This window comes from Rhodamnia argentea, chromosome 4 (genome assembly GCF_020921035.1).
Source record: "Rhodamnia argentea isolate NSW1041297 chromosome 4, ASM2092103v1, whole genome shotgun sequence".
Taxonomy (NCBI): Eukaryota; Viridiplantae; Streptophyta; class Magnoliopsida; order Myrtales; family Myrtaceae; genus Rhodamnia; species Rhodamnia argentea.
In genome coordinates this window covers 10,162,117-10,181,129 of record NC_063153.1, presented here as the reverse complement: position 1 = coordinate 10,181,129, position 19,013 = coordinate 10,162,117, and the positions used below count along the sequence as shown (strand labels likewise).

General features: G+C 40.4%; 3 protein-coding genes across 9 annotated transcripts; 1 reads left to right on the top strand and 2 right to left on the bottom strand.

The window, feature by feature from the left end:
* Window positions 1-787: 787 nt before the first annotated feature.
* On the bottom strand, window positions 788-5,425 carry LOC115750115 (sulfite exporter TauE/SafE family protein 3-like). 2 transcript variants are annotated; one of them, XM_030687285.2, is made up of 12 exons: window positions 4,822-5,425; window positions 4,289-4,448; window positions 3,816-4,016; window positions 3,677-3,741; window positions 3,035-3,062; window positions 2,848-2,930; window positions 2,693-2,779; window positions 2,525-2,575; window positions 2,120-2,341; window positions 1,522-1,615; window positions 1,237-1,377; window positions 788-1,069 (listed from the first exon to the last, which is right to left on the bottom strand). In XM_030687285.2, the coding sequence occupies exons 1-12, from the start codon at window positions 5,041-5,043 to the stop codon at window positions 984-986; spliced, it is 1,440 nt and encodes a 479-aa protein (XP_030543145.1). In that variant the 5' UTR covers window positions 5,044-5,425; the 3' UTR covers window positions 788-983. The 2 variants fall into 2 exon arrangements, with proteins under 2 accessions (XP_030543145.1, XP_030543146.1); XM_030687286.2 differs by having other exon boundaries at window positions 2,848-2,915.
* Window positions 5,426-11,707: 6,282 nt separating this feature from the next.
* On the bottom strand, window positions 11,708-15,591 carry LOC115750052 (pentatricopeptide repeat-containing protein At5g25630). 5 transcript variants are annotated; one of them, XM_030687202.2, is made up of 4 exons: window positions 15,550-15,591; window positions 14,681-14,936; window positions 13,407-14,273; window positions 11,708-12,896 (listed from the first exon to the last, which is right to left on the bottom strand). In XM_030687202.2, exons 2-4 carry the CDS (start codon window positions 14,786-14,788, stop codon window positions 11,985-11,987), a joined length of 1,887 nt encoding a protein of 628 aa, XP_030543062.1. In that variant the 5' UTR covers window positions 14,789-14,936; window positions 15,550-15,591; the 3' UTR covers window positions 11,708-11,984. The 5 variants fall into 5 exon arrangements, with proteins under 5 accessions (XP_030543062.1, XP_030543061.1, XP_048133109.1 ...); XM_030687201.2 differs by having other exon boundaries at window positions 15,453-15,555; XM_048277152.1 differs by lacking the exon at window positions 15,550-15,591 and having other exon boundaries at window positions 14,681-15,543.
* A 961-nt stretch (window positions 15,592-16,552) lies between these two features.
* On the top strand, window positions 16,553-18,784 carry LOC115750054 (protein Mpv17-like). 2 transcript variants are annotated; one of them, XM_030687205.2, is made up of 3 exons: window positions 16,553-16,957; window positions 17,802-17,898; window positions 18,121-18,784. In XM_030687205.2, exons 1-3 carry the CDS (start codon window positions 16,810-16,812, stop codon window positions 18,527-18,529), a joined length of 654 nt encoding a protein of 217 aa, XP_030543065.1. In that variant the 5' UTR covers window positions 16,553-16,809; the 3' UTR covers window positions 18,530-18,784. The 2 variants fall into 2 exon arrangements, with proteins under 2 accessions (XP_030543065.1, XP_030543066.1); XM_030687206.2 differs by having other exon boundaries at window positions 16,571-16,959; window positions 17,807-17,898.
* Window positions 18,785-19,013: the final 229 nt, after the last annotated feature.

The following is a 19,013-nucleotide window of genomic DNA, read 5'->3' as shown; positions in this document are numbered from 1 at the left end:
TTTTTTGGTTAAAAAGGAATTTGATGGATCCTTACCAAATTTTACAATAAAATTAGCTGGTGTAGGAAAAAGAAATTTGAGCGTGAAAGATAGGTTCAAGACTTGGATGGGGTAAAAAAAAAAAGCTGGACAAGTTGACTTTCAAGAGACCAGTAAAATTTGAATATGGTCGTTCGATTGGGCCTAGACATAATCTTAAGACTTGAATATTTAATGTGTTGATCACTAAAAGAATATCAAATCCAGTACTAACTAGGGCATGTATTTTTCGAGATTTTAAGTTGTGCTTTTCGTGGACCGTTCGCCTCGAAACTGAAAATCTTCAATGAATTTTTCGTTGTGTTCATCTTCTATTAACATTTAAGGTTAATAGAAAGGCCCTTTATAGGGATATCCGAACGGAGTTCACATCTCAAGGAGAATCGGATCAAAAACCGCTCACCCCCGATCGGGTGAGATGAGATATTCTCCATTAAAAAAATGAGTTATTTGTTTTAAAAAAACAAAAAAAGAACATAGAGCTGGGCAAATTCTATCCAGGTACACGCCCAAGACAAAGTAGCACATTGACCATTCAATTGTGTTGCAATTATTCACTCTAGACGAGGTTGATGATATGCTTAGAATAGGGCAAATCATGCATTTAAGCCTGTTCTCTCCAAAGCTTTTGAACAAGTTTGCAAGTCTAAAATTTCCTAGAAAAATCTGTTTAAGTGAAAGTCAAAAGTCTTTCCATATAGCAGGATTCAAATCCAAGTCTCATTATCTATCACCAGTTGGTCCTGTCTGAAAGAGATTGCAAAGTACAGCGTCTATTAGTAAGCAAATCATTGACTGGGATGTTAAAACTCTTGAGATGATGAAAAGGAGAGAAAAAACAAAATTGTCTTAGAAGAGAAGAAACAAAAGACAAAATTTTCGGTTGGTTGAAAGTAGTTTCATACATTACATACAAGAACAAAGAGGAATAGATGAACACGATCTCATCCATCGTACTTGCAAAGGTTCTCGAATCCCATATATTCGTGGCGTGCCATCTTTCCGATCATGTTTGATATGCCAACTCCCCCTATTAAGTGGAAGCCGAGAGACACTCCTTAAAACTTTCGAATACCTCAATAGGTTAATCGGCCAAAATTGAAAAGCCAAACCAGACTGATATTTGAACAAGCTGTAAAGAAGTTGCATAAAATCTACCGATGGAAAAGGAAACCCGAGAAAAGGTAACATTCTCACCTAGCGAGATTGCGCTAACAAATATTGTGAAGGCTAGAATGAAGATGATGAGCGATGCCCTTCCGAACACGATGATCAGCTTCCTGACAACGTGTTGCCCGACAAGAGCCGCCACCGTAGCCACGATAACAAAGTAGAGTGCTGCGGAACATATTTGACGACTCGTGAGATTTCAAAAAAAATTTTTACTTCGTTCTTCACAGAGATGAAGATAAGGCATCACTTCAGCATCGCAATGCCTGTGGTTTTACGCATCCATGACAAAGTCGCCATCTATCAACTTACCATAAGGAACGGGAAAGCGATTGAGAAGATAATACTCCACGACAGACATGGATGAGGAAAAGGTCATTGCAAATGTGGCTGTGGCGCTTGAGACCTGCAAGTAGCAAAAGGTTGACAGCACAGATTCAGCATTGGCTTATGTCTCTAGCGACATGAACAAACCCTCTTTGATTGATATAGTCAGTCTCAAAGACAGGTTTTTCACCATAAAATTGCAAGCAGCTTTTAAGTGATTTCTACTAACATGGTGGAGCTACTAAAATATATATCTACTTCAGGATGTAGCAGAAACTTTCTGGACTTCAGTTAATTCCCCTCAGGAAAGAGAAAGTACCAAACTCAATTTCACTAGAATATAGAAGATGCAACTACCCAGAGAACACACCAAAGCACATAATTACTGTCCATGAAGCTCTCAATAGCCGAAAATTGGTGCATCCTAACTGCACAAATAAATAAATAAATAGATAGACATCGTAGTTTTTCATGATGTAGCAAACTCGAGAAGGAAAGTTGCACTTATATGATGTTGATGGACACCAATCTTTTGACTACCATTGCTTCCTTTGCCGTGACTCGAAGAGAAACATGAACTCACCTGTGGAGGGACACCCAGCTCCAGAAACAGCGGACCCATGATGAATCCTCCACCTAATCCAAGAAGCCCTCCGACAATTCCAGCCAGCACCCCACAGGCACAATAAAATACAAGCTGATGCACTTGAAAAGTAGTTTCCCGATCTCCCTTAGACGAAATTACTCTCCTTCCCTTATACAAGCTAATTGCCTCATAAAGCGACACCGACAATGCTATCGGGACCTGCAAAAATGATCATGAAAAAATAGGTTATATAGGGGCGGGCAAAACACTGTAAGAGGAACTGGTAGAACTTGCATTTTTGGGATCAAATTGGCCTCTTGTGCCAGCTCCTACAATCTAAAACCCTCAATTTCCAAAGAGACATGCAGGCTTTCGATTATTTATATATACAGGGAAAAGTACCTGCAGTAAGTTTAATACCCAGTAGCCAACTGAACAGGTAGTTGTATGATTCTGTCAGCAACAGCAGAAAATTCCAAGGTCAACACATATACATCAGGAAAGAGGAATGTGACACAGAGTGATCTATTGCATTTCCAGAATTGTTAGAAAGCTAAAGGGGAGAGACACCTTGGCAATTTGAATTCCAAGAAATGCAACCCAAACAAGAACGAGGAGTCCAAGTTCCATCCAATAAACATTTTCGAGAATGGTCGCCTGAAATGACATGTGAAATGAAATCAGGCATCATCAGCATCTCATGCAAACTACCAGGCAATACTAACCTCCGGTTCCCTACTGTTCCTTTGAGGGACATTCCCCGGGCCACTAGGAAGAGGCTTGTATTCCACTTCTGGGTTCCCAGTGCCTGAGCAAAAGCCAGGAAGTGGCAATCAGAGAGGAAGAGATAGAGCGCAGATTAGAGCACAGACTGAAATTCAGCAGGATGAAAGGAATAACATCATGACTCACCATTCGACACCAAGCGCTTGGCAGCCTCCTGAAAACAACAGCATGTGAAAATCAGATAGTGACATCACGAAGGTAATGGTCACTCATGAAGAAAGAAAAAAGCAAGTCAAAATCAAGCAATCAAACTCAAAACAAGGCTAGACAAGAATATCAATCACAGTTTGAAGAAATAATAATTTTGCAAAGCACACTAAATGCTTCTGCCTATGGTCAAGAGGCACATTTTTAACACGACATATAAGCAATGTCAACGCAACAAAAGGGGGATGGCAAACTGTGGTAATAGATATTGGATAGTTCTCATTCCAAAAGAAGTAAATTTTGTGGAAGTACGATAATCTGTTTTAGTAATTAGTCTAAGTTATGAAAGAGTCCTCATGCATAGAAGACATTCATGTCAATAAAGACTAATTATTGGCAAGAATTTTCAGCAAACTCCTGGAAATGAATTCCATCCTGCTATCTTTTTCAAAGAATGTTACCAAGTTTCAATTTTATGTGTTTGCCTCACACCACCCCTCATCAATCTCTTTAGGTGTTGCACAGTTGTAATTTCCGAGAGTTAGTAGGTGGCCTGTTACTTATGCAAGACGCAACCCCGATAATCTAATTTACACTTGATCACAAGCATAACAGACCTACCTTCTTCAATATGGTTTCTTTTTTCCATGTTTCAACCCCCTTAAAGAATGCCTTTGTCGATGTGCCTGCATGTGTAAAATCAGGTAAGTTCTGTAGCAACGCAGTGCCTTTCCCTAACAAAAATTGCAACAAACATTACCTAAGAAGAGAATAATCAGCAAAACCGTGACCATCCAGTCAGCAAATATCACATTAAATGCAACGCCAATGCTTATGCCAAGCATGAGCATTGGTTGGATAAGCAGTGCCAAGTCATAGTCTATGATGGGCATATCCAGTGTGGGATGCCTAAGCTTAAGATTATAGTAGACCGTTGACCCCGCAGCACCCATGATCATACCTGAAACACAAACATGCTCAGAACTTCCTAAATTTTAGTTCCAGATTATGTGAATGACTGCTCTTTATGTGAAGTAATTCAGTCAAAAAAAAAAATACATCAGTTTCCCTTCCTTTTATAATTCCTATCCCGTCTTTCAACTTCATTGATTGAAAACTGTTCATAAAAGGCTTAAGAATTAACTATTTTCAACTGAAAAGGAGAAATTACTCGATTTACTTTGTACTTTAGAAATTGAAACAGTACTATGTAAGAGTTTAACTTGTGCATACATTTTGACATAGCTGTTGCTGACTTTGGATCAAACCCAATGATTAGGCTAAGCATGGGAACAAAAATTCCACCACCACCAACACCACCCACGCTCCCAAATGCCGCTCCAAGGAACCCGATTAGGGTGCCGACAACGATTTGCCAGCCAAATTCCAATTCCTGTTGAGAGAATTTTAAAACAAATATCAAGAACTGTTCATTTTTACTTCATTTGGTAAAGAAAACAGAGGGACACGTTCAGGGGAACGAACCCCATTCTTTAATAAAATTTGGGTATACCTACTGAGGGAGATAAGATTAAAGAAGCTTAAGGATCCCACGCAAATAATGACAATGTGGATCAAACCACAAAATGCGTAAAACAAGTTCAAAACCAGAAACCCAGTAAAGCACGAGAAGTCATCAAGCAATAATCGACATGAAGCAGACAAACTCAAACTTCAGCTTCAACTTCCACTAACCCATTTAAATTAAGACACAATCAAATGAAATAATAAGTCACGCTTGATCGAAGTATGAACAGTGCTTTTACCGGCCAAACATGATGATAACCGGTCTGGTCAGATTGCCACAGGAAATTCACAGTCCTTGAAAGGAAACTGGAGAAGGGTTCCTGCTCCGAGCGATTGAACATCGAGACTTCATGCTTGAAGCTCCTCTGAGCTGAAGCAAAGAAGAAGGCAAGCAAGAGATGGAACAAAATCACAAACAATCTGCATCTGCATATAACCCATTTGGCTCGAAACGGAGCCATCTCAACCAAGAACTCTCACAAAGATGCTCAGATAGCGTGTTCAGCAACTTTAACGCCGCGAGCACTAGGCAGACGCAGAAACAAGGATGGGCGCTTCGTTTTCCCACAGGAAGATGGAAAGGAAAGAAAAGCAGAGAAAAAGAACAGGACAACGATACTGGAAAAAGTGGGAAGAAGGAGAAAAACAAGTGAGGGAGCTTTACGGGCGTGATCTACTCGAGGGGATATGCAGGATCCGCTCCAAATAGCAAACGACCAAGGAAAAAAGCTTGGGTTGGGACTTGGGAGGAGCCCGCACAGCGAGAACAAGAACACGAAAGCGAGAGGGAAAATGGGGAGGGAAAACGAAAGAAGCCCTGGTGGGGGTAAAGAAAGGTGCGATGCGCGTGTGAATTTGAGCAGGAGAAGACGAAAAAGGTTCTTTGAAAAAGGCTGGTAATGGCAGGAACAAAGCAAAGCAAAGCAAAATCACTCTCTCTCTCTCTGCATTGATGTTTCTCTTAGAATCTCGAATCGGAAAAAGATGGGGGAGTGTCGTGTGTTGCGTCGCGTCGGGCGACGACGGCGGGGACCGCGGGGACGGACGGACCCGACTGATTTCGCGAGTTGGATGTTCGGTCAAGGAAAAGCACGAGGCCGTCACAGTGATGATGGGTTCGTGAACGGTCGTGATTTTCCCTTCTGTCTTAACCGCAAGCCTCACGACAGAGAGACGAACCGTCCTCGTTCATTTCGACCCATGGATGACCCGTGGATCACCGAGGTCCGCCACCCGGACGGGACCGTTGGACAATTGTACGGTGTCATGAACGGTCGAGATGTCGACGAGCTCCACGCAAGCAGTTCACGAAAAATTAATTAGGAAAGTTTGTAAATGGGAATCAAACAAAAAGTAAGCTACTAATAAAAGTTAGAGAATGATGAAAATATTTTCTGTTGGTTTATTTTTATAAGCGGTGCAGGCGATCATCATTAGAAAAATATATTTAAAATCATTCATTATTCGCTAGATAAACACGCACGCCTTAACTAGCAATTCTATTGGTTAAATAAGTTGGCAAACGACTCAAATGGACGATAATTTCCAAAAAGAAAACGATGAGTTATTAGAAAAGCAGTTAATACGAAATCGATTGAAAACGAACGTCTGTGGATGATAAAAAAAGCTTATGATCTGTATAAATAACCGGTGACCTTATGCGAGAAAATTCGGTAACTCGACTAAATTAAGGTCGGTGATCCGGTGCAAGAATTGATAAAAGAACCCAATAGAAGCTGGTGATCCGAAGCAATCGGATAAATGTCCATAATTTATCGAGGAAAAGTTGTGGAACAATCGAAATTACTGATCACTTCTTCCCAAACAACCTGTAGAATCGTCCACCAATTCTAATGAACGAGTCACTTCTCGTATGAAAAAGCAACGAACCGCTCGAGTGTAATTTTCGATACGGATATTCTTCTAAGATATAATAATATCTAAGTTTTTTTTTTTTTTTGGGGGGGTCGACTTATGAAGAACGTTGAATAAGCTGAAAAGTAGCTTTTTGGATAAGATGGGGGCGTGAGACAATCATGCAGCATCTTCCGCCGGGGCCCCCCCGGCATTGTCTTTCTAAGTGGACGCCAAAACGAGATTCAATAAAGAGCAAAACGACGAGGCAGTTCGCAAATATTTATTATGATCCGTCTGTTAAAAAGAAAATCGTCTTCGAAAAATTATTTGGCTGACTTGAACGGTAAAAAATTAATCGATTTATATTCAGTGAGTCCCGTGAAAAAATATCTTTTTTTTATAAGAAGGAAATAACTTTTTTTAAATAGCCAAGTAAAAAATATAATTATATTCATCGAAAATAATTGCCATAGGAAATTTTTTTCCTCCTCGGTAAAATTTTCAAGTGAAAGGAACTCGCCCTTGATGAGTTTGAAATCACATGATCGATCGGCCAGGAATAGCACATGAGTTCAGTGGTGATAATCATCCATTTCCCTTTCAAGTCAGTTCGCCATGATTAACATGCTTTTGGGAGCTTTGTCCACTATTGTTTGCGATGACCGGTTCAGATCTCCGTCTTGTCCAATGCTTCTAATCATGCGCTGGGACCACACAGGAGAGAAAACTAAACCAAAGTCTATTGACACCGGTAGGATCCATTAAAATAATCATAAACCTATGTATATAATGGGTTGAAAGGTTATATAAATTAACTACATATTCACGGAGAGATTGCTCAAATGGCCATTCTTTTCATTTGAGAAGAGAGATGTAGAAGACTCGAATCCCCACCTTCGGAAGAAGTGAGATGGGGACACTTGAGAAGGGAGCAGAGTTTCATAATTTACACACGGCATATAGCGTATACGGTGTGACTTGTATAGTATAATAGAATATGATAGAATCAGACAAAAAATAATAATAATCGTGTTACTAATAAATTTAAATATTAAAAGGGTGTTAAAGGGGGTCAGTTAGGGGATTCACAACTTACTTAGATGCAATGCGCCTCTACGACTCCCTCTTCATTTTCTCTCGCGTTCACTCATTCCGCACTTTCACCTCAATTTAAATATGAGCTTTCATAGAATTGATTAAATACGAAAGTGGTTTATAAACATGGGTTGGTCCGATATGTATTTGATAAGGATTGAGCAAGTATGGATCATTATATTTGAATTACATGGGAAATTGAACAAAACGGGTGAAATTGATTTATTTGGATCCGATCATTTTCGACTCGATCCAAACCTGATCCGACCTTCCCCTTTGGTGGGTGTAGGTCCAAGACATGACATCTTTTTTTTAGATTTATAATCTTTGTATAATATGTGGCCTTTAGTGGCCGTCCTTCTCGAACTCGATCGTGGTGCTACTCCTTGTCAAGCCTTAGCGCGTGGCAATTTCATTTTCCTCCCCAATGACAAGGCTACGGGTGTGGGTTTTTTTTTTTTTTTTGTGGCGTGATAATGCGAGTTGGAATTGAGTAGGATGTCGCAATGTGGCTCGCGACGAAAGTTTTCCAACACCAGCAAGCACGGCAATTTGCTTCGATGGCAAAACGAAAGGAAGTCCAATATCCATCGTTGGTGCAAAAAAATAATAATAATAATAAATAATAAATTTTATTTTAAATAAAGGCATGAAGTGTTGCCATTTTTTCAAATAAAGATATGAAGTGGATTTTATTTCAAAAATGGCATGAATTACCCTCTTTATTTTTGTCATTTACTTTTTTTTTTCTTTTGTTCTCCCCGCCGGAGGCTGGCCAACCACCGGCGAGGGCCTCGCCTGGGCGTGGATAGGGCAACCCAGGCGAGGGCCGTAATTTGCCTATTTGAATGGTATGAATGATCCTAGGGTGTTCTTCGTCGATAAAAAATGGTTTCTTATCTTAAAAATTCTCTGTCGAAAGACTGGTTTGCGCCTCCTCACTGCTGATACCGTGAGCAACCGGTCAACAGTGGACTACGGATTCTCATCTTCTTCTTCTTCTGCAGTTGGCGCACCTGCAAGTGGAGCTGCAGAGAATGAACGCAGAGAACCAGAGGTTGAGAGAGATGCTTGGCCAAGTCACAAGCAACTACAGTTCATTGCAGCTTGCACCTCTCTTCGCTGCTCCAGCAGCAGCAACGGCACCCGAATAATGGAGCTGAGCTCACACAAGATCGCGAGGTAAGTTTAGTTTCTTGGGGTTTTTAATGGCGAGTGTAAAAGGAGAAGATCGTCGTGGAAAAGAACGTGTTCTTGGGTCTGAATCGTTCTGACGCCATGTGTTCGGAAAAATTGCAGGGTATGATCGAGAAGAACCGAACGGTGGTACCGAGGCGGTTTCTTGATCTCGGCCCGGCATCGGCCGACGAGATCTCGAACTCTTAGCCGGAAGAGAGAACGAGGGGCGGTTCGAGTTCCCTATTGCACAACATGGAAGTCGCATCGTCGACCGCTCAAGAGTAAAGTGGACCAAGACAGTTCCGACGCTGGAGATGGTGGCAAGAGAAGCGTTAGGAACGGGAGCCACAGCTTCGGCGCTAGAGATGGTGGCAAGATAAGCGTTAGGAACAAGAGCCCGATGACTCTGAAACTCAAGGTTGGGCTCCTAGCAAGGCGCCCAAGTTGGATGCCGCGACGAGGACAAGCATCGATCAGTCCACGGAAGCCACGATGAGGAAGGCCCACGTCTCCGTTCGAGCGCAATCCAAGAACGGCCCTCCCCTGGGCGAGCCGAGTACACACCCTCACCAGTGGCCATTTTTTGAAATAAAGAACACTTTAGGCCCTTTTTTTGAAATAAAGTAGCCATTTTTTTAAACAAAGTCAACTTCAGACCCTTATTTGAAAAAACAATAGCAATTGAGGCTCTTATTTAAAATTAAAAAAAAAAAATGAAAGCCTTACGTCTTTCTTTTGTTGTTCAAATGAAATGCTTATGGTTTTTTTTTTTATTTTAATCGAAAAAAAGTGTAATGCATGCATCCATCCGGTCCGAAATGGACGTGGATGTTAAAAGCATTTCACATTGTTTAAGTATGAAACTATATATGCTTTTTTTTATAAAGATACGATTTCTCGTTATCATTTAATTTGAGCTTTCGAGTTTGATATTTTGACATGGTCTTACCATCGATTTATTTCTCGAGTGCATGCAGTCCCTGTTCGTCAAATTCCATCTTTTGGGTCGGACATCTGATTTTTCTTTTTCTTTTTTCTTTTTTCATTAGGAGACAGTGGACATCTGATTTGTTCTTAATTAGTTGGTAAGCCTGCAGTAATTATGGGTTTTCCCCTCCTAATTGCGCTCTAGAATCTTCGTCCCGTCTTCTTTTTGTATGAAAAAAAGGCCCATCTCTCCAATGCTAACCCAAAAATATAATAATTGTAAAGCCTTCCTTTTTAACTAAACCAAGAAAGACATTGATCTGTATCTTATAGGATATCATGCACAACACATATGTAACATGATAAGTGACAAGGATAATGCGAGTATTCAATTAAGTTCCCTTAATTAAGTAAGGTGGGAGCCAACTTTTGCTCGAAAATCAAAGCGGTCTTTCTACTATTTTTTTTTATGTGAACTTCCATTATTATTCTTCTTCTTCAAACCTCGTTCCAAATAGAAAAACCCGCAAAATTTAACACTCACAACAATGCAAAAACTATGATACATTACATACCCACACACGAACACCAATGAGTGGCGAATGACAATGACCATAAGCGCCGAAGTTGGAGCCTAAATAGCACCAACACGACACGACTCGTCACATGTCACTTCTAAAAAAAAAAATAGAGAATTCTGACATGTTGGGATACGTTATATATTAAATATATAATTTTATATAGACATGACAAATTATATGAAAATATAAGCGGTGAGTTTCTTCTACTTCTTCGGTTAGGGATTTACGATTAAATTTTTTTGGACTGAATGGATATATTAATTTTGGGATGACTGGATATATGATTTAAGTATATACATTTTTGATAAATTTATATCTTGGCCTCTAATTTATTGAAAATGCTTAAAATTGATCTCTTGCTTGTCGAAATGACGTGCTATGATGCTGGACTCACGTGTCGTTGACGTGTTTGAAGCACCGATCACGTATTGGTCATATGTTGAAGAAGCGAACTGCCATAACTGCCGTAAGCTTAGAGCTTGAGGCTATGGTAGCCGTGATATCTCTCTCAATTTCGTATTTTCTTTTTATGTTGTTCGATATGGCGCCACTTAATAATATTGAGCATGTCACGACACCACGCATATTTCAACGTTCGTGTCGGCAACCAAACAATCCACAAAAGAAAAAACCGACCGGGTAGAGAAAACGCAGAGGAACGGTTTTGAACGAAAATAAAAGTAGAGCGGACCATTTTGATTTTCGGGTAAAAATAGAGGGGCGTGGCACTATCGCTAAGTCATATGAATAAATTACATATGGCCATATATCCTCAAACTCCCTCTATGCTCATGAGTCACATGCTTCGAAAAATGACGACATAGATGACGTCATTTATTTTTGAAATTGCAACCTCATGTCCTCTGAGAAAACAGATGTCTAAAGTCAAGTTCTTGGGTCGTGCTAGCTTTTTCCGACCAGGGACATAAAGTGCTCTTGTTGTATTAAATAAGACCTAAAGTGAATTTTATCTTAAATAAGGACGTGATCTTTAGGGTAGTTAAATGCGTTTTCGTCTTTTACTTTTTGGAAAAAATTTCATCTTTTCATTTTTTTTCCTTTTTTGTCTTTTTTCTATTTTTACTTTCCTTTTCACCACCCTTGCTGGCTAGTGGCTACGGGCAAGGCCATCCCTTGCTAGCCTCAACTACCACAAGGGGGGTGGTGCCTGGCCGAGGTCACCGGCCTTGCCAGATTGGGTGATCCTTGCCCAGGCCTTTCTAGACATTGTCGGTGGCCAACGGCCGGCCATTGGCGAAAAGAAAAGTAAAATAGAAAAAAAATAAAAATAAAAAATTCAAAATATTCAAACAGGTAAAAGTGAAAAATGCTCTTGACCACCCTGAAGGTTAGGTCCTAACTTGGGATTTTCAGGGTCACCTCAAGCGACAAGTTTCATTTTAGGTATTTATTTGACACAATATCCACTCGAAACCCTTGTTTGAGAAAACAAAGGCACTTTAAGCCCTTATTTGAAATTTTCCTTTTTGAAATTTTCCTTTTTAACATTTCAGCAGAGGAGAGATCTGTGCTGCGGTAGCATACCAACAATTTCTTTGACCATAGTGCAAGTAAAGAGCGGTCAACCTGCATTGCAGCACAGCACGAGTAAGCCCAAGCCAACTAACAAAAAGGAACAAAATCCTGTTTGATGAGTAGAGAAGTTCTCTGTATCTACATACACCATCCTCAGGGCACATTTCTTCTTGAGGGACAGCAATTTGCTTACTTACACCAGAAAAAAGGTAGAGAATCTCTTGTCATCAGTTCAAAAAAACCACTGTACACGGTTGAGAGATCTGGGCACCGGCGCCAATACCCCCTTGAGACTGCTTTTGGCAGATGATTGGCAAACGTGACCCAAATTTACACGTACTAGAAAGATACATAGATCTCATGGCAAACAACGTGCCCTCAAATAATGCTTCTTTCTCCCTCGATCGCATTCTGCTCTTTTTCATAGCTGCAACAGTTCTCACACGATCACTTCCCACTATGCCGGGTATCTGTAATATATGAGAATTCTGTGCGCCGTCATTTTGCCTCTGATAAATTCTTTCCAAGTTCTCCTCGGGTTTCTCTTCCTCTGACTTCCTCGCCTCGGCCAATTTTCTGCTTTTGAAAGTACCCAATATTCTCTTCGCCTCTTTGGATAATCCAGTAGCTCGCCAAGCTTCTGCAACCAACAAGAAAGTTGATTTTTCAGGCCGAACATCAAACTCTTCCATGATCTGGAGGATATCTTCTGATTTCCATGGTTGCTTCGCTTCTCCGTAACCCCAAATTAGAGTCTCGAAAGTTTTCAAGTTCGGACAAATCCCATATTCGCACATACAGTCAAAAACTCTAGTTGCACGGTCCATGTCTCCGTCACTGCACCATCCACTGATGATGGTTGTGAAGAAGACCACGTTTGGGCGAAAACCCGAATGAATCATGGCCATTAAGAGCTCTTCTGCCTTTTCAGTTTCTTTTGCACGGACATAGCCTTTGGCTAAGATGCTATATGCATGTGCATCAGGTTGTATGCCAGCCTTCACCATGTTATCGAAGATCTCCTCACACTTGTCCATGTATCCTGCCGTGCTCCACGCATTCATGATGGTGCTATATGTCACAACATCTGGTTTGACCCCAAATTCATTCATCAACTTCAATACCTGAAATGATTCCATCTAGATCATATTACTTTTCCCTCGGTGAGAAACCAAAAAAGAAAAAGACGGAGCAGATTCATGAAAAGTCTATAGCTGGCAGAAAATATAATGTTACCAATCTGTCAATTAGTCTTGATCACAATTATCATGAATGTCTGTTTGATAACTAAGCAAAAAAGAAGCTAAGCAAAAGAGAACGCGAATTTTTTAGTTAAAAGCATAGATACAGTATTGAAGGTAGGTAATGAATAACTGCCAAAAGCGAATGAATAAGTTCATAAAATACAATGAAAACTTCCTCCGGAAATTACTGTCTAATTTAATTCATCAAAATAGAAACTTCCTCCAGAAACTAGCGTCCAATAAATTGACCAGGGATGCTCTTTTTGAAAACCAGCCAGAATCAGATCCTAATTTTTCTTTTTCAGATTTTTTCTGTGAGTGTATGGCGTATATAATCACCTAGAAGCCATTACATAGTACAAGCATAGGATTAGAGACTTAAAAAAGCAACTAGCTAATACTCACCTCGTCGACACCATCTCTGTCCATAATTTCAACAAAGCCTCTGACCAGAGAATTAAAAAGAATGAGATTGGGATGCATTCCAAGATCCTTCATCCTGTAAACGAAACTCAAAGCCTTCTTCATTTTACCTTCCTTACAATAACCGGATATGATGATGCCACAAGTTCTCTCATTCGGCTCCACATTATTTTTCTGCATCTCTAGGATTAGATCTTCAGCCTTTTCCGTCTCTTCATTCTGAGAATATGATGTGGCTATAGTGTTGTAAGTAACAGCGTCGGGTTGCATATCGGAGGCCACCATTTTGTTAACTACATTCCATGCCTCAGTGATGTTCTTCTTACTGCACCATGTTCTGATTAAGACATTATATGTTCTTATGTTAGGTTTCACTTTTCCCTCTTGGGACATCTGGTCCAGAAGTTTCATAGACTCTTCAGGCTTCCCAGCAATGCCAAACCCTTTGACTAATGTGTTATAAGTGCTTGTAGTGGGTCTTATTCCACTCGCCCTCATCTTACGAAAGGCCTCCATTGCCTCGTCCATACTCCCAGATTCTGAAAAAGCATTAATAACAGCGTTGAAAAAGATTGAATCAGGCTTCATTCCATTCTCTTCCACCTGCATGATAATTGAGTGTATGGAATCAAAACGCTTCTGGATAGTGAATGCAGCGAGCAGGGTCGTGTAAGATATTAGAGAAGGTATATGCCCTCCTGCAATGAGATTTCTGAAGATGGACTCGGCTTCTTGAGGTTTCCCCCTTTCTATAAGAATGTTCATCCTTTTGGTCCTCGAGCACACAGTTCGGCAACTATTTTTGTTCTTGCAATCTAAACAGCAAGTTTCATTCTGGGGACCTTCAGACTGCACAGCGTGGTCCTTGTTAGGTTAATAATTTTTCTCAACATAAAAACATAGAAGGAAATAAAATGCAATATAATTACATCAAAAAGCAGGAAATTAAGAAAAGAAAAGCTGAACATAATACATTTTTCAATATCAACAGAGAAACAATATGTTTAAACATGGTTGTGTTTATTATTTAAGTTATTCCTCCGTATTGTCAGAAACTTGTAGATATAAGCTCTACAAAATGTTAGTTCTTTCTTGAAAATTTCTCGAACATAAAGAGATATCACATGCATCTTGATATGACCACGGCTACTTATTAATGACCAGAACAGGCTGCACACACGTCAGCTCTCAAACAGAGCCAATGAAATTCCAATACCATGAATAACATTATCCATTTTCAGGAATAAACGATATACCTTCTTAGTAAGTAATTCTTGAACAGGTGCTTTCTTTGTGCTGGAAGGTCCAACGTTATCTTCATTTATGAACAGAGGAAGAGCTCCATGTCTGCTGGATTTCTCCATATTGTCGGTCCTATATGTGCCTATCAACCTTGAAGTACCAGAATTACATGGACAAAGGGCCAGTGATGATGCAGATATCTATTACTTTAATCATGGCGGATCGCAATTTTTGAGGCTGCAACAGGCATTGCAGATAGAAAGCTCAATCCTGTTTGTACCGAAATGGGGCATTTCTTCAAACAGTTGGAAATCACAAATGTTTCATTACTTTTTCGACAGCCTCACTTAACTTAGTACAATCTATTAAGTGAAGGGAGTCGACAAAAGAAAAGCAAATTTCACATCATCCCTTTCTCGGAGTCAAACATAAGAGTGGAAATGGCGATTTCATTCTCAGCTTCATTCGCTTCCATTCTCATCTCAATGCCTTTCATGACACCAAGCACAGGACACACCCAAAAAGCCCTTCAGCACCCATGAACGTCGATACAGTGATAAGGACAGAGTTTTTTGCAGAGCGAAGACCACGCAAAAGTCAGAGATCGTCTACTACCCCCGAAACGGATCCTTCTTTTCAACAACCCACAAACCAAGAAACACAGCTTAAGCACACAAGTCGCAAAAACATCTTGATCCTCTCATATCCGATGCCTTACCGCTACTCAAGTGAAATGAACAGCAAGAAAAACCAATACCCATGAATAATAACCAAGAAAAATCCCACCTTTTTCATCAACCACAATGACAGCATTCAAGAAATCAAAGCGCAGAAATTGCTGAGAAGAAGATAAAACCAAGGAACAGAGAGTCAAGTGTGGTACCTTTTGGTTTGGGGGTCTGGAGCAGTCAGGAAAGAAGCCCAGGAACATTTGAAAGCATCGTCTGATCGTGCTGTTATATAAAAGTTAAAAAGAAAACGTTGAACTTAAAAAAATATATATGCAAAAAATTCATCGATCAATAGAATATATTATCCTTGGACAAAAAAAAAAAAGAATATATTATCCAGGAAAAGAGCTTGAGGACAAGAGAACAAGGATAAGGGAAAAAGAGAGAGGCTGAGCCGAAATTTGGAGATATTGCCCCATCTTATTTCTCATTTACTATTTTTTTTTCTAACGTTTCTTTTGAAACACAAGAAGAAAAAAAAATCATTTGTTAATTTTCTCACCATAAATTTATTTTATTTCTAACATAAAAAGCGGCATTTTTTTTTTTTTTTTGGTTGCAACACTGAAGCATCACTTAAACTTTGTCATAATTCAAGGGAACAGTGGCACAAATCCCGAATTATGACCTAATGTGTGTAATGCACTTTTAATTTGTTCGGTATGATCCATGAACTTTAACTCAACATGCGATGCGATCCCTATACTTTTAATTTGTTCAATGTGGTTCATAGATTTACTGTACACGTTTAATTTAGCCCTTTGAATATAAGAAAATGTTCATTGTTGTCCTTCCATTAAGTTGAATTCAAGGACAACATTGGCGAAAGTGCAATGAGTTTTAACACTTTTTGGACAATTTTTTCTCCTTTTAAGAGCTAGGCCTAGCTTGTCGAGAACCGAAAAAAGTACTCGCTGCTTTTGAAGTTATTGGCCGGCATTGACCGGAGTTTCATGCTCGATCTTGACCTGACCCGACCCGATCCGACCCGATCCGACCTGACTTTCGGGTCTGGAAAATTTCATTGGGCCCCGTCGGAGTTCTCCCGGACCGGCTCATTGAAGATCTCTAGTTTTGAAGAACATGGAATCGAATACAAGACATTTTGCTGGCAATGAGAAATATGGGCTCTTCTGTCACTGGGCTTTCTCATTGGGCTATGAAAACTGATTTCTTGATTCGGAGAATCGGAGATGACGATCCCCGAAATCAAAGCCGAGCTCAAATCGCTGAAGAGACGGCAAGTTTTCCTGGATTCAAAGTCGGACAAGAACCGGTTATGGAAGATACAGTGGGATCCTTCCGCGCCGCGATTCTGTCTGCGAAGGGCGCTCTCGACCTTTAGGGCAATGGTCGCTCGCGACGCTTGATCTTCGATCCTCTCTTTCGATAGAGCTCGACTCCAAGGAAAAATGTTGAGGCTGTGGAAATGGTACCAGAACTGCTTGCGGGATCATCCCGTGAAGACCCAGATCATCAGCTCCGGCCTAATTTGGGGCGTCGGCGACGTCGCTGCTCAGACCATCACTCACTCCACGGCCAAGAGGCACCATCACCGTCAGGTGAATCATGAAACCCGATCGAGAAAATTCTCATCGATCCCTTAACGATGATGGTTGAATCACTTGCTCTGTTCTTATGTTTCGGAAATTTGCAAGAAACAGTCTTTGGCGTACATGTATTTCGACGCGTTTCAACCCTGCGTTGCGTGTAAAGAGCATAAATTTGTTCTCTTTATCTGGTGTAAGGACCTACTTGGGCATGTCAAACATCATTATGGGGTGCTATTCATTTGATCATTGTTTGATTACTGTGCTATTTTAGTTGGTTTCCTTGCACAAGCATGCATTACCTCTCTCTGCATTTGGTTCCATGGTCCATGATGCTTCGGCCTCGTTGGGGGTTAATCGGAGCCATACGTGGTATATGGCTATGGTGAAGTTGGTGTTTATTCCATTTATGAGGAGGGTATTCAATGGTTTTACTTTTAAATCGCGTTCAAGCATGTCAACTGCGTTGGGTTTGTGATACTCTTGGTCGACATATGCTTCAACACATGCGATATGGCTTTATGGAAAATGTGCCTGAGGTATCCATGTTTTCTTGGAGAAAGCACATTTCGGAGAAGGCTGGTGTTGTGTTAATGTAGTGTGTGGAAGGGTTGATATGACCTGCAACTAGCAAAGTTCATGCGGTGCTGTTTCTATTATGACTGGATGTATGTGTGACTTCTCCATTGAGAGATGCAGAGGTTTGGCAAATTTGAGTTATCCGTGAAGAACACAGCGAAGTAACAAGAACCACAGTGACTTAGAGCGCCATGCTTGCATGTAATTTTATTGGGACAGACCACATCTTGTAACTGCTAGACGAAGCGTCACTGAATGTCAGGGTTTTCTTGTCTATCAGGATGAAGAAAAGGAATTGAAGATCAATTGGAGGAGAGTGGCAACTACCAGTCTGTTTGGCTTTGGATTTGTTGGACCAGTTGGCCATTTCTGGTACTCACTTGAATAATTTAATTTCACTTGTCTAAAGAATCAGTTAGGTTATATTTTCTTCATAAAGTCTCTATACTGATGATGTGCTTCCTGTTTGCTGTGCAACTGGCAAAAGGATGATCTCCATAAGTTGGCATGGCGAGGCGCATGTGTTGCACTTTGATTTGAACATTGTGCATAAAGTGCCATTGGAAGTTCTTATCTTATGATACCTGCATGCAGGTACGAAGGCTTGGACCGGTTTATAAGGTTGCGACTTCAAATGCAACCTAACTCTTTGCGGTTTGTCGCTGCCAAAGTAGCAATTGACGGGTTCCTCTTTGGGCCATTGGATCTACTCGTCTTCTTCACGTACATGGGTTTATCTGCTGGAAAGAGTGTACCTCAAGTTAAAGAAGACGTCAAGAGGGATTTCATTCCTGCCCTGATTCTAGAGGGAGGCATTTGGCCCATTGTTCAAGTGGCTAATTTCCGATTCATACCCGTTAGGTATCAACTCCTCTATGTGAATTTCTTCTGCTTGTTAGATAGCTGCTTCTTGTCATGGATCGAGCAACAAGAGGATGCTCCGTGGAAAGAGTGGTTGAAATCTTTGATACCATTAACTAATGAGAAAGACAAAGATGGATAATTGCCATTCGCTACTTTGAGTTTCTTGTTCCTTCTTTCAACATCTATGAAGGTGTAAAACAGAAAATTCTGGTATGCCGACCTGTATTTTCAGAGTTGGAATGTATGAGCGGTGGAATGAATCATAGTAGAGGTGTGAGGATAGGCTGGTATAGTATGTATTGTTGTCATTCCGTGAAACTTTCAAAATTCTTTCATTAGAGGGCATTTTAGCTGATTTACTCTGTTCATTTATTCAATCTCATTGCGGTGGACGGAATCGATCTTTCCTGACTAAGAACGCTTGTGTAGTTCCACTTCCACAGCATGCTGAGAATTCTCGGAAAAGTGAATTTCCTAGAAGGGTTGAACGACATCTCGGATTCTCTACTATGGTAGAAAGGAAATTAAATTCCTCTTGCCCGGTTCCATGGTTCCATCTCGTTGTTTCTTTCTTCGTTCTTTCATTAATTTGCAATCAAGCTTTTGACTAGAACCATGACCTA

Bases quoted from the DNA above. Each gene is read 5' to 3' on its own strand.
- LOC115750115 (XM_030687285.2), bottom strand. From the start codon at position 5,043: ATGGCTCCGTTTCGAGCCAAATGGGTTATATGCAGATGCAGATTGTTT. The intron at 3,742-3,815 runs GTAATGTTTGTT...TTACACATGCAG, and splicing joins GCTGATTATTCTCTTCTTAG to GCACATCGACAAAGGCATTC. The intron at 3,063-3,676 runs GTAGGTCTGTTA...TGTTGTTTTCAG, and splicing joins AAGAAACCATATTGAAGAAG to GAGGCTGCCAAGCGCTTGGT.
- LOC115750054 (XM_030687205.2), top strand. From the start codon at position 16,810: ATGTTGAGGCTGTGGAAATGGTACCAGAACTGCTTGCGGGATCATCCC. The intron at 16,958-17,801 runs AGGTGAATCATG...GTTTTCTTGTCT, and splicing joins CAAGAGGCACCATCACCGTC to ATCAGGATGAAGAAAAGGAA. The intron at 17,899-18,120 runs GTACTCACTTGA...ACCTGCATGCAG, and splicing joins GGACCAGTTGGCCATTTCTG to GTACGAAGGCTTGGACCGGT.
- LOC115750052 (XM_030687202.2), bottom strand. From the start codon at position 14,788: ATGGAGAAATCCAGCAGACATGGAGCTCTTCCTCTGTTCATAAATGAA. The intron at 14,274-14,680 runs GTATATCGTTTA...CACGCTGTGCAG, and splicing joins AAGAATTACTTACTAAGAAG to TCTGAAGGTCCCCAGAATGA. The intron at 12,897-13,406 runs GTGAGTATTAGC...AATATGATCTAG, and splicing joins ACAGAGATGGTGTCGACGAG to ATGGAATCATTTCAGGTATT.